The sequence below is a fragment of the Trachypithecus francoisi genome, unplaced genomic scaffold (assembly GCF_009764315.1).
Source record: "Trachypithecus francoisi isolate TF-2019V2 unplaced genomic scaffold, Tfra_2.0 Lachesis_group9, whole genome shotgun sequence".
In the NCBI taxonomy this organism is placed as follows: domain Eukaryota; kingdom Metazoa; phylum Chordata; class Mammalia; order Primates; family Cercopithecidae; genus Trachypithecus; species Trachypithecus francoisi.
Genome location: NW_022681474.1, coordinates 35,414,986 through 35,438,222, shown reverse-complemented (window position 1 = coordinate 35,438,222; position 23,237 = coordinate 35,414,986). Strand labels below are relative to the sequence as shown.

Here is a 23,237-nt window from a genome sequence, read left to right as displayed (position 1 = left end):
CCAGTCCACATACCCTCTTCTTCCCGCTGAAGTGGGTCGGTCCCACCCAGGGAAACCAGTCCTCAGCTCTCTGCTGAGTTCAGGGTTCTGGCTACGGTAGGGGCTCAGCAAATGACCATCAAGCCCCCAGAGGGGTTCAGAGGGGCTGGTGCTAGAGGGAGCCTGGTGGCTGCAGGCCTCTTAGTCCCACCCCTCCTGTCTTTCTCTGTGGTCTGGACCCCTTCCCTGGGGGCTCCCCTAGCGAGGGGCTGTCTGCAGATAATCAGGGAACAGATTTGGAAAGAAGGAGGAAAAAAAGCACTCCGGCGCCAGACAGGATCCTTATCTTCTGGGGCGGGATGTCTGTCAGAGGCAGCGGCAGCAGGGTAGGGAGTCCTGCAATAGAGGCCCGGCACTTGCAGCCAGGCTGGGGGAGGAGGGGCCACCCCGGGCGCTGGTGGTGGGGAGGGCTGGTCTCTCCTTTTGGACCAGACCAGTGGGAATCTATCTGGCCTGCTGGGGAGGGGATCTGGATGCCAAATCCTGTCCCCTCAATCCAGCTCTTAGGATACGTCTCCCTGATGTGTTCAGAATGACCCTGGGACCTCTGCAAACAGAACAGAGAAAGAGAGGCCCAGGTTTCCGAGTCTCCCAAGTTCCTAACAAGGCAGCAGGGCCCCCAGACCCAGCAGCCTGGAACTGGCTGGGGGAGTGTCTTAGTTACAAGACTCTGGCCAAGTATTCTAGCTGCATCTAGGTGCTCTCACCTGCAGAATGGGGATGAAACCCTACACGCCTCTTGCACTGAGCTATTAGTCTTCTCCCTAGAGATTCCATCTAGAAAGTGTCTTGCAAAGGGAAGGTGTGTTCTGCCTGGGGCTTTGGGCCTCTCACCCCAGGGCCTCCCTGCTGGTTCTCACACAGCTTGAGAGACCAAAGGAAGGTCATACAAGGGGCTTTGCTTCTTACGCTGGCCCCCAGAACACTTTCAGTGAAACCCCACGACACGGTGAAGGTCCTTTCCATAGAGCGGAGAGCAGGTTTTCTGATGGGGCACTGTTCCCAGGGCCGTCCATAAACCTTGGGACCAAGAAGCTTTGATTCCCTGGCTTGGACTTCTCTGGGCCAGGCCTGAATCCCAAGAATGAAGCCTCATCTCCATGAGGGCCCCAGCAAAAGCCCCTGGAGGAGGCGGTGTCAAGTGCGGGCCAAAGGCACAGGCCCTAATCAGGCTCCAAATCCAGACTCTTTTGCTGCTTCCTGGCTGTGTGACCCTGGGCAAATGGCCTTATCTCCGCCCCCCACCCCCGGGGTTAATCTCCTCATCTATAAAAGGAGGAAGATGTCTCTTCAGTGCTAACATTTTGTAACTTCACACTTGACCTAACAGGCTCTGCCCCTGAGACACTTGAACCGTAAAAAGAATGGAGCCATGTAACACATATAACTGTACTTGCACACCCATCAGGCAGAGAGGCATCAAACCAAGTGTGCCCGTGTGGCCCGGAGCACGCTGGGGCCAGGTTCGTTTGTGGACGCTGTTTCTAATCTCCTGGTGGCCTCAGCCAAGAGCAGTTGGAGTGGGCTGGCCTCCTGCAGGAGTTGGACCAGTTCATCTCCCAGGGATGGGCTACAGGATGAAATGCGAGCAAGGGTCCTGACACAGAAGGAAAGATTTCTGTCTGGTGCTGGGGATTAAAGGCATACCCCCCTGTGCCCCACCTCCAGGTCCCTGTGCTCCACCCCAGCCCCACCAGAACCTGGCTAGCCTGTCTCGCAGCTGCCATCTGTAGGGGCTGGTCCTCATTAGCTGCTGTGGCAGCTGAGGGGCTGGGAGAGGGAGATGCAGGCTGCAGAGCTAGCAACTAAAGCCAGGCTGTGATGGTGGCCACCTCTGGAGCTAGAGTAATGGACTATGGAGTGGGGAGGGGGAGGGAAGGGGGAGACAAGGGCGTATAGGGACGGGTGACAGGCTTGGCCAGTGGGAGAGGCAAAGGTGAGAGCTGGCTGGGGCCACCAGCATCTTCCGGACTGTTATTCTGGGCAACGATTTATTTATTCAGAGGCTAGAGATGCGGCTCAGCACTGGTTGGCTCAATATTTATTACAAATGCATTGACCTTGTACTGTGGACCCCGTGATGGGGCCGCCTCAGGACCCTCTTCCTCATCTCCTCAGTGCCAGGACACACTTGAAAACCTGCAAGGAAGAGCCAAGAGGTCTTACCTTCCTGAAAGACCACCCAGTCCAACTCTTGCTTTACCTTTGGGGAAATTGAGGTCTGATGCAGAAACAGCCTTGCTCAAGGTCACAGGGCACACTAATCCTTGATCCCTGCTCTCTTGGCATTTAGGCCATCAGAATGGACAAATGCTGTGGAAGTAGAAATACCCCAGATCACATTCAGAGGGACAGTGACCTGCCCACCAGTCCCCCATCAGGTGCAGACAGAGCTGACAGAAATCCTGAAGTAAGGTTGCAGCTTTGTGTACAAGGCACTCAAGCTCCCTTAGCCTCACTTTCTCCCTCTCCACGAGTAAGGTACTCATGCCCATCTCACAGAATGGTTGGGAGGACTGCATGAGGACACCCTGGAAATTGTCAAGTCCCATCCCACTGGAATTGGTTTATTCACTGACACACTGCATGGCAGGTTGTGCTGGGAAGTGAGGCAGGATGGCCATGGGGGACTGGTATCCATCCATGGCCCCCAAACCCCTTCCTTATCACAGCTTCGAAGCCTAGGCAGGAGGCAACTAATAAATTGGCAGTAAGAGTTCCTTCTTAGCCAACTGAAGACATGTAAATGACCCAAAGCAAGGCCAAGGCTGCCAACTGGCGGAGCTCACAGTGACATCACATGCCCATCCGCTCCAAGCTTTCCAGCAGCTGAGGTCAGCTTTCAGAGCAGGGGCCCCTCCCCCTCCAGCCCCGTGCTGAGCCAAGAGGAGCATGGCACTGCCAGGGCTGGGGCCAGGGCTGGGGCCGGGGCCAGGGCCCGGCCACCAGCTCGGGTTCCACGAGTTCCTCTCTCCTTGTGCATTCCCTCTGCAATCGGCTCTCCTCCACCCTCCCTGACTGCATTTCCCTCATGAACACAAGATTGCTGCTTCTCATATAACACATACGCGGTGGTGTGAACTTCTGGTAAATGAAGATCTTATTTAAAACTGTGTGCTATCAGAGGAGGAGATAAGACAGGTTTCGACACAGCTCAGCTGGCTTGCCGGGGAAAGGAGGTGCTAGGGGGCTGTGCACAGAGCCACAGGCCATTCCTGGGAGTTCCTGGGCAGTCGTCAGAGATGGGCCACAAGGCTCCTGGCAATGCTTTAAACTCATCTACGAGGGTCAAAAGGGGTATCCCTTTCTTCATCTTTGCAGGAGGGTTCAACAAGGAGGTTCCCCCATTTGAGAATTCAGTTTGCTGTGTGGAACAGAGTGGCTTAACCTTGCAGGGCTTCCAGAATGCAGAATTTTGGATCAGAGAGGTCTTGGAGATCCTCAGGTCCCAGGGTCCTCTACCTTAGCTGCACAAGAGGACCACCTGGTGGACTTTTAAAGCTCCTGATGCCCAGGCCAGAACCCAAGATCAATTAAGTCAGGATCTCTGTGTGGGACCTAGGTGCCAGGTGATCCCACTGTCCAGCCAAGGTTGAGAATGACCAAGCTAGTCTCTTTTTTAACATAAGTGTGCAGCAGAATCACCGGGGTGTTTTGTGAAAATTCATATGCTCAAACCTGGCCCACAGTCCCTAAACCAGAACCTTTAGGGTAGAGGCCAGGCATGTGCATTAAAAAAAAAACTCCTGGCCGGGCGCGGTGGCTCAAGCCTGTAATCCCAGCACTTTGGGAGGCCGAGACGGGTGGATCATGAGGTCAGGAGATCGAGACCATCCTGGTCTACACGGTGAAACCCCGTCTCTACTAAAAAATACAAAAAACTAGCCGGGCGAGATGGCGGGCGCCTGTAGTCCCAGCTACTCGGGAGGCTGAGGCAGGAGAATGGCGTAAACCCAGGAGGCGGAGCTTGCAGTGAGCTGAGATCGCGCCACTGCACTCCAGCCTGGGTGACAGAGTGAGACTCCATCTTAAAAAAAAAAAAAAAAAAAAAAAAAAAAAACTCGTAAGATTTTTATGTACAATTGTAGTTTTTGTTTGCTGAGAACCTGTTCACAAGGACCCATGTGTGCTGGGCACTGTTCTGAGAATAGAGGAGGGTACATTGCTGAGTGTACACAGCCCTGTGCTCCTGGGCTGGGGAGTCAACGCATAAATCTGTATTCAAACAACCATTCCAGATGGTGAGAAGTGCTGGAAGAAGAGTAAAAGAGGCAGGGGACCAGGAAAGGACTCTCTGGGGAGGGGCCATTGGAGCCAAGACCTGGATGACAAGGAGCCAGCCACGCCAAGCTCAGTGCGAGAGTACTCCGTCCAGAGGCATGTTTGCTGATGTGTGAAATGACGACTCTATCAGTGGCCGAGCCCACACTCTCGCCAACCCCCACTTCACCCCCACTGTGTTTTTAGGGTGCCGGGCAGGAAATGCTTGGAAGAGGCCAGCGGGTGTCACAATGGCACCTTCTGCCCCTTAGGAAATTCTTTTTTTTTTTTGAGACGGAGTCTAGCTCTGTCGCCCAGGCTGGAGCGCAGTGGCGTGATCTTGGCTCACTGCAAGCTCCGCCTCCCGGGTTCACGCCATTCTCCTGCCTCAGCCTCCCAAGTAGCTGGGATTATAGGCGCCCGCCACTGTGCCCAGCTAATTTTTTGTGTTTTTAGTAGAGACGGGGTTTCACTGTGGTCTCGATCTCCTGACCTCGTGATCCGCCCGCCTCGGCCTCCCAAAGTGCTGGGATTACAGGCGTGAGTCACTGCGCCCGGCCTTAGGAAATTCTATAGGCTGCTGGGCTAAGCGGACTTTACAATGCCAGCTGAAAGCTATAAGGAATCCTATGGTTCACTAGTCCAAACCCCTCATTTAACAGACAGGGGAACTGAGGTTCAGAGAGAGGAAGAGGAAGTGATTTGCCTTGATGTAGCATCTCTGCTCTGACTGGGTTAAATGGGACAATGACTTCTCCATGGAGGTCGCTTGCTGCTGTCAAGCCCATTGTCTTCACCCCCAGCCACACCCCAAATCCCTGTTCCCGGCTGCTCTCCATATAAACAACCTGTGTGTCCCAGCCATGGTGCAAGTCTGTGACACACCCAGGGAGCTTGAGTGGTGGGAAGGTGGGGAACCCCCACTTCCCTGCTTCCCTGCCCCGTAATCTTTCTGTGGGCGGGAGAGCCTTCGTCCCACACAAGGAAGCCCATGAAAGGTCAGACAGAATGGTGCCAGATAAGGCTATGGAATTTGGAATTTGGTGGGATCTGGAATTTCCCTTATGGGGAAGGCTGGTCCCAGCTGTCCACCCATGGTGAGCATCCAAAGGGAGGCTGTGCCAGGCTCCAGGGATGTGGGGGAAGGCCCACATACCAAGGGTGGAGGCCTGATGAGGTGGGGAGGGCATAAAAGAAGGTGGCTGGTTGTCTTTGGAAAGCCCCTCCCCAGAGAGGCAGGCTAGGTCCCCAGGCCACTTGGTGGACAGGCCATTGAAAGCAGTTTCGACCTTGGCCACTGGCCTGCTCTGCTCAGTCTGATGTCCACCTTTGTTATGTAGCCAGGAGGGCTAGAGGCTAGGGGCTACCAGCCTTCAACCTGCTTAGCCTTGGCTTTGCTGTATGTTCAGGGGTCAACAGCTTCCCTCGCTGAGCCATGGAGTGGAGGTAAGATCCTGGCTCCTGAACAGGCCTGCACCCCTCCTCGCTTGGACCAATCAGAGTGAGGGCCCTCAGGTTCCTCCTAATCACAGCTGAGTTCCCCTAGGGAAAGCATGGAGGTAAGACAGGGTGTCCTCATGCACCCCTTTATAGGGTCTACCAGACTGCCGTTCCTAAGACGCTCTGAGAACTACATGCCCTGCCCCAGAAGCACAACAACTCCCTAGAAGGAGCCTTGGAAAGGAAGTCCAGGGAGGTGAGAGGGAGATGCCCCAGGGTCCCAGGGAATTTCTGTTTAGCCTGCTCTTCAGCAGAGATCAGGGCTTCTGGGGGTTCGGGCAAGCGCTCTGGTCCAGTGGGCTGTGATGGGAAGGAGGGTGGATGGCTTGATCCACACTTCTGGCGGCCCCTTTCCCTGGAGGGGTCGGACCCTCAGTGGGCCCTGCCCCGCCCTCTGCAGGCTCCTCAGGATCCGGGGGCAAGGGCGGAGGAGGACACTGTCAAGGGTGTAATAAACAACTTACTGACTGGTAAGCAGAATTCTCAGGCTTGGAGCAGGACCTTCCGGCAATCATGCCCCCACCATCCTCCCAGGGTCCCCTCCACTCTCTGGAGGAGCTGAGGTCTGGCTCAGTCTCTTTTCCAGCAGACCAGCTGATCTGCCCCTGGGGCTTGTTGCTCCCCATGCACCCACAAACACCCACTCTCCCTGACCAATCCTTGAAATGGCAAAGGGGCTGACTGGGGCTGGCTGACTGGCCTGTGGGAAAAGCCCAGTTCCGTCCATCAATCAACAGCTCTTCAGGGAGACAACAATCACGTCGGTGGAGGAGTCTGCATTTTATAAAGCAGCTCCAAGTTCGATTCCCTCACCACCCAGTCACTCCACAAGTAACTCCAGAGCATCCAGCACTCCCTGGGCACTGCCTTGGGAAGTGGGTGTAGGGTGGGCTCATGGAAGGAGCACTGAATCTGGAGTCCAAAGGCTAGGGCTGAATCCAGATGAGGCCCTGACACTAAAAGCTAGATTAGGGTGGGTCACTTCACTTCCCCGAGCCCCATTTTGCTCTTCTGCTAAGACCTTCCTCCCAGAGTCATCGCAAGGACTGAATGAGACAATGCACACACAATGGCCAAGGTGGGCAGAGAGCAGGCCCAGTGGGTGCCCTCGTGGGCTCAAGCCCCCCTCCACAACTGAATGCGAGGCCACAGTGTTTAATGTTTTCCCGTCTGGTAAGTGAGAAATGGTATCTCGGAGTTGTTTTACAATATGTGTTGCTGTAATTTCGAGTGAGTCTGTTTCAGGGTCATTGTTCTATCTTATTTTGTGAATTGTCTGCTCGTGTCTTTTTTTCCACCTTTCTTTCTGTTAGGGCTTGATCCTTTGTTCCTTGGTATTTAAAAGCCCTTTATAGACTATAAATATCAGCCCTTCATCTGTGGCATATGTTTTGAATATTTCTCTCAGTTTGTCAAGTACTTTGTCTTTTGACTTTGTTTAAGGTGTTCTGTGATTTTTTTTTTTGGTCAAAAATTTAAAAATATTCATGTAATAAAACTGGTCAGTTTTTTTATTGCCTCTAGATCTTAAGTCATAGTTAGAAAGCCTTTCCCACCCCCAAGTTTAGAAATGAATTTACCCATGTTTTCATTTAGTAGTTGTATCATTGTTTACATCTAGATCCCAAATTCACTTGGAGCTCATCTCTCTGTATGGTGTGAGACTTGAATCAAATTTCACCTTTCCCCACATACCTACCCAATAGTCCGAGCACCATCTATTAGAAAGTCTGTCTTAACCCCAGTGACCTGTGATACCACCTTTGTTATATACTGTATTTCCATAGACATTTGGGTCTAATTCTGAACTTACTATTATCTTTGGTCTATTTGCTAATTCACACACCAGTAAGCACACTGTTTTAATTACAGAGGCTTTACAGTATGTTTTGCTAGCCAGTAGGAATAGTTTTACTTCTTCTTTATCCCTTTCTAATGCTTCTAATTGACTTCTCTCCTTTAATCACATTCGCCAGTGCCTCTAGCGGTGAATACTAGCAGAGGTGAATACTAGCAGAGGTGAATACTAGCAGGATATCTATTACTGATCTTACTGAAAGCACCTTTAGTGTTTCCCCATTAATTAAGATACTAGCTTTAGGACTAGGGTATGTGTGTATAGAAATATATTTTTATTTATTTTTATTTTATTTCAATCGTTTTTGGGGAACAGGTGGTATTTGGTTACATGGATAATAAGTTCTTTAGTGGTGATTTCTGAGATTTTGATGCACCCATCACGTAAGCAGTGCACACTGTACCCAGTGTGTAGTCTTTTATCCCTCACCCCTTCCCACACTTCCCCCATCTCCCTAAAGTCCATTATATCATTCTTATGCTTTTGTATCCCCATAGCTTAGCTCCCACTTATAAGTGAGAACATATGATTTTTGGTTTTCCATTCCTGAGTCACTTCACTTAGAATAATGGTCTCTGGCCGGGCGTGATGGCTCCACCTGTAATCCCAGCACTTTGAGAGGCTGCGGTGGGCAGATCACCTGAGGTCAGGAGTTCGAGACCAGCCTGGCGAACATGGTGAAATCCCGTCTCTACTAAAAATACAAAAATTAGCCAGGCATGGTGGCACACACCTGTAATTCCAGCTACTCAGGAGGCTGAGGCAGGAGAATTGCTTGAACCCAGGAGGCGGAGGTTGTAGTGAGCTGATATCGTGCCATTGCACTCCAGCCTGGGCAACAGAGCAAGACTCCATCTCAAAGAAAAAAAAAAAGAGAATAATGCTCTCCAACTCCATCCAGGTTGCTGTGAATGCCATTATTTCATTCCTTTTTATGACTGAGTAGTATTCCATGGTATCTCTCTCTCTCTCTCTATCTGTCTCATCTAAAAAGTATCCCTTAATTCCTATTTCTTTCAGTGTAGTATTTTATCCAAGCTTTGTTCAGCATCTATGAAGATAATAATATGATTTTGTTTCCTCAGATTCATTAATATGGAACATGATATTAATTTGGCATGTTATCAAATATCATTTGGAACCACTCTTGCATACCTGCAATAAATCAGATCTGGTCACGATGTTAAAAAGAGAGAATGGAAGGCTGGGCACAGTGGCTCACACCTGTAATCCCAGCACTTTGGGAGGCCGAGGCGGGTGGATCACGAGGTCAGGAGATCGAGACCATCCTGGCTAACACGGTGAAACCCTGTCTCTACTAAAAACACGAAAAGTTAGCTGGGTGTGGTGGCAGGCGCCTGTAGTCCCAGCCACTCGGGAGGCTGAAGCAGGAGAATGGTGTGAACCTGGGAGGTGGAGCTTGCAGTGAGCCGAGATTGTGCCACTGCACTCCAGCCTGGGCGACAAAGCGAGACTCCGTCTCAAAAAAATAGAGAGAATGGAATTGGATGCCGCTGATCAGAGCTACCATCACTAAATACTTTCTCTGTCCCCTCCAAGGACTATCTGATTCCATCCTTAAGGCAGCTCTGGGAAGCAGGCTTCATAATTCCTATTTCACTGACGAGGAAACTGACCCAAACAAGAGTAAACTTGCCTGGCAAACATCATGCAGCCAGCAAATGAAGGAGACAGGATGGGATCTTGGGTCTCGGGGATTCCAAAGACCCTAATGATACATGGGTGGTGTTATCTGGCTGTTATTCAGTTATTAAAAATGCTTATGGGCTGGGCGAGGTGGCTCATGCCCATAATCCCAGCACTTTTAGGAGGCCGAGGCAGGTGGATTACTTGAGGTCAGGAGTTTGAGACCAGCCCGGCCAACTTGGTGAAACCCCATCTCTACTAAAAATACAAAAATTAGCCAGGTGTGGTGGTGGGCACCTATAATCCCAGGTACTTGGGAGGCTGAGGCATGAGAATTGCTTGAACCTGGGAGGCAGAGATTGCAGTGAGCTAATATGGCGCCACTGCACTCCAGCCTGGGTGATAGAGCGAGACTCAGTCTCAAAAATACAAGATAAAATAAAATAAAAAATAAATAAATAAAAATGCTTATGATCTGATAAGATTTTGGAAAGGGAATATCTCTGCAGGAACTAGGGGGTGGAGGGGAGACTCTATGTGTCCTAGAAGCTTGAGTGGTCCTCCTCAACCCACCACAGGCTCAGCAGAGGAACGGTGTGAGGAACTGGCAAGGCGTGGCCAGCCAGGTGTGCTGCCAGCAGGCATATCTGCAGGGTGTCCTGGAGTCTGTGTGGCATGGTGGCAAGCAGTCCTCACGACCCATGTCCCCTTCCAACGTGAGCCTCTCTCTGCCTTGGCATTTACGTCTCAGGCTCTGAACAGTGTGGGAGCAACTCAGAGAGCGAAGACTGGTCCAGAGATGTGGTGGGCTGGGAGGGAACAAAATGCAGACAAGAAAACTCTAACTCTCTACTCCCTGCTGGTCCTGCCTGCCCCGTTTTCTAAGAATGGGCAGCCGGCCGAGGGATTATGTAACTTCTGGTGGGCATGGCAGATGGTGTGCTGGCTCAGACAGCATCAAACCCGGCACTGACACTAACCATCTCTGACGTGGCACCCGGGCCTCCTCTGCTCTGGGATGTGGGGTATGCAATGGGGTCAGGGTATGGGGACACAAAGATGGATGAGAAGTGGCCAAAACTCTTGTCACTTAGCTCAATAGCCGTGGTCAGCCTGGCATGGGAGAAGCCGGCAAAATGAGCATGTGGGCCCTCCCATCCCTGCCACACAGGCAGCAGTTTCCAGGATGCACCGCATAGTCCAGGGACCATTCTGCAGGCCTCCTGCTGCCTCAGATCAGCAACCCCTGGGGGTTTGGAGAACAGTTTCTGAAGCACCTCTCTGGGTGTTTTCTCACTTGGCCCTATCTGGCATTCAGCTTGTTTTGTTCCTTTTGCTGATGGGTAAACTGAGGCTCAAAGAAGGTGGGTGAGATTTGCCTATCACACAGAGACAGATTTGGCCTTAGAGCTGAAGATTCTAGACTCCTAGTCCAGTGCTCTTTCCAAATGTGTACAACAAGGCAGGCTGTCTCCCAAATGCGAATAACAAGGCAGGCTCTCCCCTCACTGATGACCCCCAGATGATTACCAAGTCACCCCACAGGCCTTCCTGAACTGTACCCATGGTCCTTTACAGCGATGGGCTTTGACGGCTGGAAGGCATCTCAGAAGTCCCTAGGATAACCCCACTCTACCTTATGTCTAATATGCCCATGCCAAGAAGGGAATACCAGAAAGAAAGAAGGTAGGTTCTGTGGATTTGGGATCCAGCAATCCAAAATCCTGCTAGAAGGCAGGATCCAGCAATTTGTGGATTTCCCTCTGGGTGGAAAGGAAAGAAAAGCGACCTTTACTGACTATGCCCATTTCCTCTGATGTCCCCACAACCAGTCAGGGGGCACACTTTATAGTGAGGAGATCCTGGCTCATGAAATTGTAGTTCGTGATGGGGCCAGGACTTGAACTCAGGTTTTCTGATTCCAGGGCAGAACCTCTTCATTTGGACAGAGGAAGCTCAGACAGGGGAAAGGACTAGTCCAATGTCACAAAGCAAATTAGCTACATGGCTAGGATTAGAATCTAGTATTTTATTTCCAAAGAAAAAAAAAAGAATCCAGTTTTCTCAATTCTCAACTTGGGGCTTTTTCTGCTGTCATTTTGTGTGTGTGTGTGCCTATATAGAAGTCAGAAGTGGGATGGACCGGGAGGAAAATGTGGGGCTCAATCAAATTTGCAGCAGGGGTCACTATGCCCAGCAGCCCTGGCTTTCCTGGGCTGCCAGGGAGGAATTCCAGATCAGCCTCTGGCAGGGGCCCCTGACAAGGACCAGTAAGCCACCAGCTGAGGATGGTCACTGGACCAGGCTTGCTGCTGCCTGGGGATGTTTACTCCCAAAGATGTCAGTACTGGACATGGTGCCACCGAGAGTCTGGATCAGCCAGACCCCATGGCCAGAACTGCTCTCCTGCACCAAGCCCAGCTCCTGATAAGAAGCTGGTAGCAGTCGCTATAGAGGCCTGAGGCCTGGAGTCAGATCTGGCCATGGCCTTTAGATATACCTGCTCAGCCCATACTTGCTCTCAGGCCTCAGAGTCTGTTGTCCATGCAGTGGGCATTCTCTTGAGCCACAAGAAGGCAAGGTGGAGAGAAGTGATAATGGGCTTGTGGCTACAAGTAGGAAACAAACATTTGAAGTGGCCTGGACAGGCTGTGCCTTACAAGGGCCACCTTGCACATAAGTACAAAGTTTACCAGCCCAGCAGGTGTTCTGCCAGTCTGCTTTCTCTATGTAAAGGGGCCAAGGGCACTTGACTGCAAAACTTGGTTAACTCTCCCTGGCTCCACTGAATTTAGTGAATAAATTCCTTCCTACCTAGGCGCTCTGATCACTGAAGACTTGGCCCTGGCTTCCACCGTGCTGGGTACACAGTAAGTGTTCAAAGAAAGCAAGCAGCAGATAATGAAGGAAGGGAGGCAGGCAGGCAGGCAGGAGGGGAAGGCTGGAAGCAAAGGAATGAAAAATCTTCTAATTCTTTGGTTACTCATCCACAGCAGCAGGTCCATGAACAGCTGGGACAAAATCACAGCTACCTCTTGGGTGAGTAAGGTCTAACCATGAGTTCTCATTCATCCATCCTACAGAGATTTACCCAGTACCTTCTGGGTGCCAGGAACACACACGAGTAAGCAAAATCAGACCCAGCCTCCCTAGTCACCTAGCGCCATGACTGCTCTGCCATCACCTAGTCATTTCAATCCATCTTGCCTGCCCCTGCTGAACCTGTCTCCCCAACCCTGGAGCCCTGGCTTGGTGACAAGGAAAGAATGCAGGCTGCCCCATCCGACAGACTCCCACCCACCAGAAGTCACTGCTCACTCCCAATCTCACTCTGCCCTGCTGTGTCACAGAATGACCAAAGGTGGGACAGGGATGGGGGAGGGGGCCACGGACAACTTTCCTGGAATTCCTGACTCAATTTCTTGTAAGCTCTGCATCCTGCATGGGTGTCCAGGTCCCCAGCCAGGCAGGCGGACGCCTCTGATTGCATTACAGAACTGCTTTCCTTGGGTGTTGTCTCCTGAAGGCAGTAATGCCTCCTAACACCGCTTGTGGCCTCTGGGGGTTGCAGGCTCCTGGGTGATCTCAGCAGAAGACCCCCTGGGGATGCCTCCTGGGTCAGGGCAGGCCCAGGTGAGCACCAGGGATCAGAAAAAGCAGCCTCTCTCTTCCTGCCCCTCTCCCTGGCTCTCTGGCCAACCTGGAAACTGCCACTTTGGGACCCTCTGTCCCCCTGTTCTGCCCAGAGATGCATAGGGAGAGAATCAGGGCCCAGGCCCAGCCCTAGTCCTATCCAGGGGTCAGCCAGATTGGGCGGGGTGGAGGGGGGGCGGTAGACGAGGGGCAGGAAGAGAAGGGAAGGCAATGGAAATCCACAGAGAACCCACTCTGCCAAGACTGCGTATGTGTTAGTTCACGTCACATCAGCACCTGATGAAGGTAGAATCATGCCTATCTCATGAATTGGGAAGCTGAGGCACAGAGGATGAGCCACCTCTGGAAGATTCAAATCTTAAAGCCTGGGCCTTTTCCCACTGTACTAAGAGACCTCTGGCCCTGGAAGTCTTGAGTTGCTAGATGATCAGACACGAGTCAGAACCTGAATGTAGAATTTGTCTCCTGGGTAGATGTGCCAGACAGTCCCACCCATACCTTCATGTACACATCCCCTACCAGGGTCACACTCTCCATTTGCCCAAAGTCTCTCATCTTTCAAGGGCCAGTTAAGTGCAAACCTTCCCTCTTCCAGGAAGCCTTTTCTGACCACCCAGGCCACAAGAGCTTCTTCCTCTCAACATTGAGACATTTCCCTTCATTCCACCCAATACACGGTGCCCATATGATGATGATAATGATGACGATGATGATCATGATGACACTGAACATCACTGAGCACTTCAGAATATGCAGAGTACTTTTATGCATGATCTCATCTATCCCCAAATCTAATGAGACTGGTGTTACTACTCCCATTTTACAAATGAAGGAACTAAGCTCAGAACTAAGCTCAGAGAGGGTAGGCAACTTGCTCTAAGACACACAGCCAGATGGTGGCACTGCCAGGACTTGAACCCAAGTAATGTGACTGCACAACCTGCCCTCTAAACATCACACAAGACCCCTCCCAAGACACATACATCTTGGCTCATCTTGAATGGTTGCTCTCTTGCATCACCCTAACCCCCTTGTACCCCAGCATCACAGGCCAATGGTCCATGCTTCAAGAAGCAGCACAAAGCCCATCAGTTCTTCAAGAGTCAGGCCCACGGTTTTTAAGCTTCTGACCACAGAGCCTAGCACTTGCCCAGGCTGAATGAATGGGCATGTGCATCAGATTTTAGGGTGGGCTGGTGTTCCGATACCCTACGTGGAAACAGGAGTCCTCATTCCCCAACCCTCAAGATTGGCCTCCCCCGGCCTCTGAGAAATGAAGCCATGCATGACATGGGGGCCATGTCTGCAAAGTCTGTCCCTAACACACCCTCAGCAGGGTGCACTTGAGCTTTGGAGTGGGTGACAAGGGTGGGGGACCACGGGCCTTTACTCGCACATGCCCAGGCTGCCTCTGCCAGTGGGGCCCTTCTCTACCTCCTGGGCCCTGCTTGGCATCTGGGGTTCTCAGTCTCTGAGGCAGGAGACGCTTATGGAGCAGGAAAAAGGGACCAAGTTCCCAGAGGGTGATTTACGGCTTCGGTGAGAGAGACACCCAGGGCCGCAAAATGCGTGCAAGGACATTCCAGTCAATATATTGACTTTCCAGAGAGGCCTCTGTAAACACAAGTGGTTCTGGGCCTCGGCTACCTCTGTTTCTTTCTGACTGCTAGGGTCTCTTCAGATAGAACCAGACAAAAACCCCACATCCTGTATGGATCATCCTTCCACCTCTGCCCCACTCCAGACTTACAGATAGGAAGGAAAACCAAACAATCAGAACCCAAAGAGGGAAAGGCATTTGCCCAAGGTCTCACAGCAAATGAAGATCAAGAGCCAGCGTCTCCTAACTCCTCGGCCAGGAGCAGCTGAGACTCCTGGCCCTGACCTCCCAGCTTTCACCCCCGTTGAGGAAGATGATGATGCATCACTGGGCTCTCTCTGGGGCAGGCTGCGTGCCAACAGGCCCTAAGTGCTTGCTGTGTGCTGGGCACTGTGCTAAGGGCTTTTCCATACATCAGCTCATGAGACTCTCAAGGCAATTCTGAGGATGATGTTATTATTACCCCCATTTTACAGATGAGAAAATGGAGGTACAGTCCAGTTAGGTGAGCTGCTCAACGTCACCACGTAGTCAATGACAATGCTGGGAGGCCATGTTAACCTGTCAGAATTCCAATTGGCAATGCCATGCACTCTTCTGCACCTGCAGCCAAGGCCCCGAGGAGAGGTGTGTGTGTGGAAACAGAGCAGCTGGGGGTTCCCAGATGTGGTGATGACAAAGGATCTCTCCACCCCTACCCCTGGCAAATGGCTCACAGAAGTGCTATGCAGAGGATTCTACCCTTCCCCTTCTTACCCACTTTGTGTTCTCCGATGGGGGAAGGGCAAAGGTAGGGAAATACCTCCTCATGTCTCCACCCCCAATATGATCCCTGCCAGTGCTTAGAAAGTATTTTCTGGGCTCGTTCCACCTTTGGGAGCCACACAGAGAGATCCAAGAAGAAGGAGGCCTTTTGCCTCCAGGCCCTGCCACAGTCCTAGCCCACAGAGTCAGAAGCAGCTGAGAGGACTTATGACCCAAGCACACACGTTCAGTTGAACCTGGGATGCTGGGAGGTGGAATGGGCCAGAGGGTCTGTTCCCCAAGACTGGCATTCACCCCAAGATGGTGAACACCACAGATGCTAACAGGGGCAAATTTCCCAAGAGTAGGGAGAGGTCGGCTGGCACCCCTGCCCACATGCCCAGCTGGCTAGCCCCCCATCCCATCCTCTTTTCAGGACATACTCTCAGAAGGACCGGAAAAGGACAGAGTAAAGGTCTGGCACTCATCACCCGCCCCAGGAAGCCCCATGCCTTACAACTTTGGCTCTGCTATGCTCTTCCTTGCTTATCATCTGTCACCCTCACATGGCATCTGAAATGCTCTGAATGCCACTTAACATTTCTAAAGAGGACATCAGCATCCCTTACAGACAGCACCTCCTCAAGGGCTGTGACCAGGGCTGCTTAGGAGTTCTGACCTTGTGATGGTTCATACTGAGTGTCAACTTGACTGGATGGAAGGATACAAAATACTGATCCTGGGTGTGGCTGTGAGGGTGTTGCTAAAGGAGATTAGCATCTGAGTCAGTGGGCTGGGGAAGGCAGACCCACCCTTAATCTGGGTGGGCATCATCTAATCAGCTGCCAACAGGGCTAGAATATAAGCAGGCAGAAAAATGTGAAAAGAGAGACTGGTCTAGCCTCCCAGCCTACATCTTTCTCCTGTGCTGGATGCTTCCTGCCCTTGAACATCAGACTCGAAGTTCTTCGGTTTTGGAACTCAGACTGGCTCTCCTTGCTCCTCAGCCAGCAGACGGGCTATTGTGGGATGTTGTGATCTTGTGAGTTAATACTTCATAAACTCTCCTTTATATATATATTAGTTCTGTCCCTCTAGAGAACCTTGACTAATACAAACCTGGGTCCCAGTCCTGCCTCTTCAGCCTCCTAAGTGAAAGCCTCCACCTCCTTGGTGGGTTCTTACAAGGACACAGTGAGATTGCACATATAAAAGGGTTTTGTAAACTGTAAAGCAACATGCACACCAGGGTGGGGGGAGGGACTGTGATTTTCCTGTAGGCTTCCCTGCTCCGAAACAGTCCATCTTATCCTAGAGTTGAAGTGATGGAAGTCCTTCCTGTGGACAGCCCTGGGAAAGCAGGGAAGCGCTTCTGTGACCAAGAAAGTGGTAAGGACAGTGGAGTCCAGCATGTGTGTGGGTGTGGCTGTCCTTTTTCAACTGCCACCACTGAGAGTTCCCGGCCCCAGTCACGTCAGCCTGAGATGGGGTCCTCCACTGGGGATCCCACACACTCAAGCTCTGCTGGCCCCTTCGCCAGCAAACTCTAGAGGCGAACTCACTCCCCTTGGGGGAGACAGGCTGAAGCATAAGCCGACCCAGGTCAGAGAGCAGATCTCCAAACCACAGCTGCTTCCATGCTCTGAGGAAGCTGGGAGTCAACTGCAGGAGACTCCAGGTCTGGGACCCTGGTCTTCCCGGGGGCAGTAGCCCAAGCTGCTGGGCTGGCTTAGGGTCCATCTCTGCCAACTTTCCTCCCCCTGGAGCACCAGGACCCACCTTCATGCAGGCCTGTCCCATCCACATTCAGCAGGGGAAGCTGTCCTCTGCCCTTCCAACAGCAGAGCCAGGCCAAACCCTGCTCACAGTGCAGGTGCGGGGCAAAATGAGGTCTCTTAAGTGCTGACGGGCAAATGGCCTGTGTCCCATCCTGAAGTGGAATCCCCAGTAGAACACAATGGATGGAGCTTCCCATGCCTGGTGGTGACTCACTGTCTCCACATTACACATACCTATTTATACACAAACACACCACAAGTGTGCCCATGTGACATTGCCCACCCCCCACATACCCAAACACACACACAGCCTATACACCACACATCCTGAATTACAAAAGGCACAACCCTCCTCAAACACGCATCCATCCTCCGGCACACACCCGGTGCATGCCTCGCCCCCACACACACCTGACACCCCAATGCAACACCACACCCACCCTCCCCTCCCACTGCAAACTCCCACCTCCGCCCACCTGCTTAATACACATTCTCACCTCCCCACACACTCCTTAATACATACTCTCACACCCACAAGCCTGCCTTCTTGGAGAAGCGAGCCAAGCCGTGCGGCGCCGTGAAGGGGTAAGTTGCAAGCGCTGGGGGCAGCCTGTTCTGGGAGGTGAGAAGGAGGGCGGCTCCGCGCACTCTCTCGCTAGGCGGTGGTGTTAGAGCTCCCGGGGCTCCAGCGGACCGATTTAGCTCGGCTGGGGAGGGAGGTGGAGATGGGGACTGGGGGTGGGGGGCGCAGGAGAAGGAAGAATCTAGCCCCCCATGCGGCGGAGATGCTAATCAGGCCGCTTACTTGGAAAAGGTAAATTCGGGCGCTCCCAGCAGCCCAGCGCTTTTGAAGAGAAGGAAGAGGAAACAAAAGGGGTGGGGGTGGGGAAGCGGGGAGGAGGCTGATTTATGCCGGCACTTCGGCAAATATTTTCGCTGCCATTAGCATCCCCGAAGACCAGGAGGAACGCCGCGGGGACCTGTGGCTTAGCGCGCTCCGCCCGGGCTTGTCTGCCAGTTGGGGCGCAGCGGCTGCGGCGGTTCCGGGCCGGAGTTCCAATCGAGCGCCACCCAACTCCCAGTCGGGGGCCGAGGCCAGCGCCCGGATGCATGGAGCCGGGGGAAGAGCCCGCGGCGCCCCCAGCGGATCGCAGACCCTAAGGGGGCGGGAGGTGGTGCCCCAGCCCCAACCTCTGTAGCCAACTCAGTGGGTGGGAAGTGCCCATACCTTAGGCCTTCCGGAAAGTGCTCTCTCCTTGTATTATTCTAATTACGGTATTTTTAATTTCCTTAAAAAATAAGAAACAGAAAAGCACAGAACGCACTTGTTTGGTTTCATTTTGCCTTCACAGCTTTAATGACTCTATTTGTGGAAGCTGTTTAGGAAACTGGTGAGGAGGAGAAGGAGGAGGACGCCAAGAGAAGCGCCAGCTCTGGCCTGAGCGCCGGCTGTCTCTTCCCTACCCTCTGGGGGCCATCTGCCCAGGCAGCAGTTTCCATGGGCCCAGGCTCCCACCCCCAAGTCCCAGCCTATGACCCAGCCCCCTCTGCCCTTTCCTGAAGGCAGCAGTGGCCTCCAAGCTGTCTCCTTTCCACCCAACCCCAACTCTGAGGGTCAAAAGACCTGCTGCCTGTGGGCCCTGGGGGAGGGAGGTTCCCAGCACTGTCTATTGAGAATCACTAACCTTGTCTGAGAGCTCTTGGAATGGAAAGGATCCACCTCCCCCTAGCCCATCCCCAAAGTCTTAGGCAGTCCACAAACCTCCTTAGAAAACCTCCGTGGCTCAGGGAATCAGGAGTAGGAGGCAGGCCTCATCTTAAGCCTGACACCCAGGAAAAGGGTCACAAGACCTTTGGTCCAGGAGAAACTCAACAACAAAGAGAGGTGGGGGAGGACAGGACACTGGCTCCCAAAGCTTTGAATATAACTAAAAGGACATATTCTGTCCCCAACTCTACAAATGGGTGCAGAGCTCTAAAAAGCTAATGTTTATGTGGCCATGCAGCCCAAGAAAGCTTGACTTGGGACCTGTCTCCCTTCCCCAGGTCAGGGCAGTTGCTCAGGAGGCCACTGCTGGGGGTCGGGGCAGCCACCTCTGGGCACTTGCCTGGTGGCAGACCTTCGGCTCTGCCCTGTTCCCCTCTCCTGGAACACCTCTCCAGACTCCCAACTCTCAACCTCTTTCCTCCATCCTGCCATGAGTTCCAGTCTAAAGCAGCCATCGAAGCAATATTATCTTTAGCTGCCTGCCTTAAGTGGTGCCTCAATTTCAGAGGCTCAAGCCCACACCCATGAGGGTGGGTCTCCCGTCCAGGTGGAATGAAGGAGCTAGAAGCACTAGACTGAGGTCGTGAGGCCTCAGTTCAAGTCCTGGTGCTACCGGTGAGTCCCACTGTGACCTTGGGCAAGTTTGGCCTGTACCAAAGTGTCAACAGTTTGGGAACTGTTTTACCCTACAGAATTCCCTGTTTGTGGGGGAAGGGAGAGAGGTGGGGGAGAGAGATTACAGGAGGAATTGCTCCCCTGCAGTGGTACTTTCATTTTAATGAGAAAACCCATTAAGACACTTGATTTCCCATTTGTTTAAGTGAGATGGGTGTTTGTTACAGTGAGTGCAGAGGGAGACAAGGACAGGCTACCATTGTGTGTGCTCAAGTGCGTGCACACGAGCACACACACGCACACACACCAAGCAGAGACACTACAAAAACTCTGATTTTAATTGCACCGTAAAAAGAAGTATTATCTTGACACCTCGACTCCTTCTCAACCATCCCAGCCAGAGGCCATGGAAAGGCTCATTAAAAGCTCCAGGAAGGACTGAAAGGTGGGGTGGGAGATTTCCAGGGCCAACCAGAGCTTTTGAAGTGGCCTTTTCTGGCTAGTCACTTGCTGAATCACCTTCTAAGGGTCTGGGGTTTTATGGTTCCAGTTTTGATTTCTCCACCATCAGACTTTACAGCTTAAAAAAATTCTCAGTGCTGTAAAGGGAGCTCATTCCCATATTCACCAGGGATGGAGTCGGGGTGGGGAAAAGGAGAGAGAGGTGCCTGCCACTTGAGGGCAGCTTGGACACCCCTAGTAAAGATCCATCTCTGCAGGGAGAGCCTCGCCTGCCTCAGTTTGTTATGAGGCTCAGAGAAGAGGGGTGGGTGGATAAGAATGGGAGGGAGGGTCTGCTGGGCTTGAATCAGCCTGGCTATTGGATAAGAGCCCTTCACACAAGTCTTCAATCTGTGGACAAATGAAGGCAAGATTTGGAGAAAGCCAACACTCTGGCCTTGATTTTCCCCATCAGTGAAATGGGGCTTGTGAAAGATCCACTGGAAAAACCCAGAGAACATTCTGAAAGAATGATGCTCTGTGCCTGTGGCATTAGAGAAAAAAGATTGTGTGGGAGGAAGGGACATGTTCTCCCTCCTGAAGGCAGGTTCCTAAGGGCCACACATTCTGGGCAACGAGAAGGCTGCAGGCAGACCCCACCAGTTGGCCCCTCTCCAGGCTTGTGGGCAGGCAGCTCCTGCTGTGCTAAGTAATGAGCACAATTCCAACACCGCTTCTGCTCGCTGGTGAGAAATCAAAGCCGGGTATTAGAGGCCATTTCTGACTGGGCACCGTTCGTGCCCAAATCCATCAAAGCCCTGGGCCTGGGGTTTCTTCTGGGGAAGGTGGGGGCTGGATGCTTTGTTAAGCAGGAAATACAGGCCACCCCCAGCCTTCCTGGCCAAGCCCACCCACCCAGAGAACTATAGGCCAACCAGTCTTGTCTTTCTCCTACCGGAGCCCCTCATTCCTGGTAGCCTAAGTATTGATTCCTGATCCCACTGTCCTGCTGGTACAAAAGCAGCTTCCTAAGACACAACCCAGCCCATGTGCCATTTACAGAGACTTCATCCTACCCTTCAATCATCTCCTCAACCCCCCTCCAACCAGAAACCAACACCCCAACCAAGCACCTCCCACGTCTAACTGCACCCTTTAAAACAAGGTTGGACATTTAGCAGCCTGCCTTCCCCCATCCCCATCATTACCTTCCAACTTCAAAACACTGCTTTAAATACCAGACTCTGCCCAAATCATAATTAACTTGGATCAAATGGTTGAGTGTTGTAACTCTACTGCACAGGACTTGCACCAGGAAAAAGAAAAAAAAAGTGGGGAATGTGCTAAAGCCAAGCCCTCACTCCTGGCCGTGGGAATCACTAATTCCAGAAAGAGGAATCTTTGGCTATAGAGGGGGGAAGGGCGGATGTCAACATCGCAGCAGGAGGTAGGAGGTGGGGAGGGCTGCGTCATCTCGTCCACTTTCTGCTCCAGTTTTCCTGCTCCATTCTCAGCCTCAACTCAGAGAGGACTCCGTGCAGGAGTCCCCGTCCCCACCTGGCTCCGGAGCCGAAGCGCCCGGCGGCCGTGGCCAGCCCACTTGCTTGGGTTCAGGTACCAGAGAGAGGCTGGCTCCAGTCAGTCCACAGCCTCCCCGGGAAACGCAGCCCAGCCAGCGACGCCGGGTCCAGTTACAGGACGAGCGAGAAACGTATTCATCCACAGCGAGAGAGGCGGGTTAGGGACTTTATTTCAGGAGCCCACCAGTCCGCTGAGGTCATCTTGGTGGGTCCAGAGCGGGCGCTGTACCAAGGAGAGCGCACCTAGTCTGTTCCCTGGACAGCGAGAATGTCAGTGACCCATTTAAAAGGAAACTCCGCAGGATCCCTAGGAACCCCCCCGCATCCAACACACACACACACACCCCAACGTTCAGAAAAAAAAAAAAAAAAATCCAGACCTGCGGGCCCAGTGATCTCGGAGAAAGCTATGTGTGCAGGACTTAGCCCTCCCCGCGTCAGGAGCCCTGCAAACCAGACTCCCCCGGCTGCCGGAGCCCTTCCTGTGTTCAGCAGGTCTTTAGCTCTCTCCCTCTAGTCTGCGGATTCCTGTTCCTATAGCGTGTAAGAGCCTAGGCGAGCCGGGACCAGACTAGTTAAGTTACCGGCGTAAGGCAGCGAGCGCACACCTTGCTTATGTAGCCACAGTTCTTTTTCGGGGCGGACGCCAGGCACGCGGAGAGCCGGGGGTCCCCAAGAGGCGCATCCTCCCGGAGACTCAGACCCTGACTCCGACACCCCTTCCAGGGAGAAGAAGGGATCCCTTTCAGGAGCGAGCAGGGAGCTTTCAGTTTACTGTGAACCCCCTTCCCTGCGCCCCCCTCCCGCTATGTGGATGCGCCATTGCCCACTTTGGGAGGCAGTAAAATCTACATTCTAACTTGGGCGCCCTTGACGCTTTCCCTGCGCGCATCGATGCGACGAAAGACCACCTCAACTTCAGGGTAGAGTGAGGCGCAAGGGTCCCCTAGCCCCGCGCCCCCAGGCGCTTCCTACCTGCTTGGCTCAGCCTCGGGTCCCAGCAGAGCAGCAGTGCCAGCAGCAGCGCGCCCCGAGCTCCGCTCCGGGCCCACATGCTCCCGCGGCCCGGTTCGGGCGCCTCTCCCCCGGGGCTGTCTCCCTGGCCCCAGCCTCGCCGCCGCCGTCTTCGTCGCCGCCGCCTCCTCCTCGCCGTCCTCCCCGGCGCCCGGCCGCGCCAGCCCGTGCCTTCCGTGGGTGCAGCGGCAGCCACGCTGCGCGGAGGGCCCCCTGGCACTCGGAGCGCGGTGGGTGCCTGGGAACCGCTCTTGAACCAGGCTCCGGCGCACCCCTCTGGCTCCGGGTCTCCGAGCGCTCCCCTAGCTCCGGCGCTCTGGCTCCGAAGTTGCGCGACCGCTCAGTGGCGCTCGCAGCGGCGGCGCCGCGCAGTCCCAGCCCTTGTGCGCGCCTCTCGGAGCCCCGCGGCTGCCTGCGGCTCCGGCGCCTTAGCCGGCCCCAGCCGCCTGCCACAATGCTGAGCGCCGCCGCTCGCTCTTAGGAGTGAGTTCGCCAGCCGACCGGACCGCGAGGGGCCGGGCGGGGCCTGGCCGGCAGAGGGCGGAGCCGGCAGGGGGGCCTTGAGGGGGGACCCGACGGCCATCTGGGCGCGGCCGCGACAGAGCTGGGGTACCCGGGAGGAGGTTCCTCTCGAGACACTGGGCGGGCGCAGCGCTTTGAAAAACCCGGCCGCTGGAGAATGACTGGACGTGGAGGCGGCCCAATTTTCGCTTCCCCAAATTAAGGAAATCTGGCTTTG

General features: G+C 53.4%; 1 protein-coding gene and 2 long non-coding RNA genes across 5 annotated transcripts in view; 1 reads left to right on the top strand and 2 right to left on the bottom strand.

The window, feature by feature from the left end:
* The window catches only part of UNC5B (unc-5 netrin receptor B), a 90,565-nt gene extending 67,564 nt beyond the window's left edge, over positions 1-23,001 (bottom strand). For 2 of the 3 annotated variants that reach the window (XM_033208620.1, XM_033208621.1), the window contains exon 1: positions 22,460-23,000. In XM_033208620.1, the coding sequence (XP_033064511.1) occupies positions 22,460-22,538 (79 nt within the window). In that variant the 5' untranslated portion in view covers positions 22,539-23,000. Of the gene's footprint in view, positions 1-22,459 lie in introns of all 3 variants that reach the window. The other variant, XM_033208622.1, reaches the window with a different exon arrangement.
* LOC117082097 lies at positions 2,059-17,318 on the bottom strand. Its single transcript, XR_004436453.1, has 2 exons — positions 17,082-17,318; positions 2,059-2,178 (listed from the first exon to the last, which is right to left on the bottom strand). It is a non-coding gene; the product is annotated as an uncharacterized LOC117082097 (long non-coding RNA).
* Positions 17,381-18,400, top strand: LOC117082096. Its single transcript, XR_004436452.1, has 2 exons — positions 17,381-17,665; positions 18,027-18,400. It is a non-coding gene; the product is annotated as an uncharacterized LOC117082096 (long non-coding RNA).
* Positions 23,002-23,237: the final 236 nt, after the last annotated feature.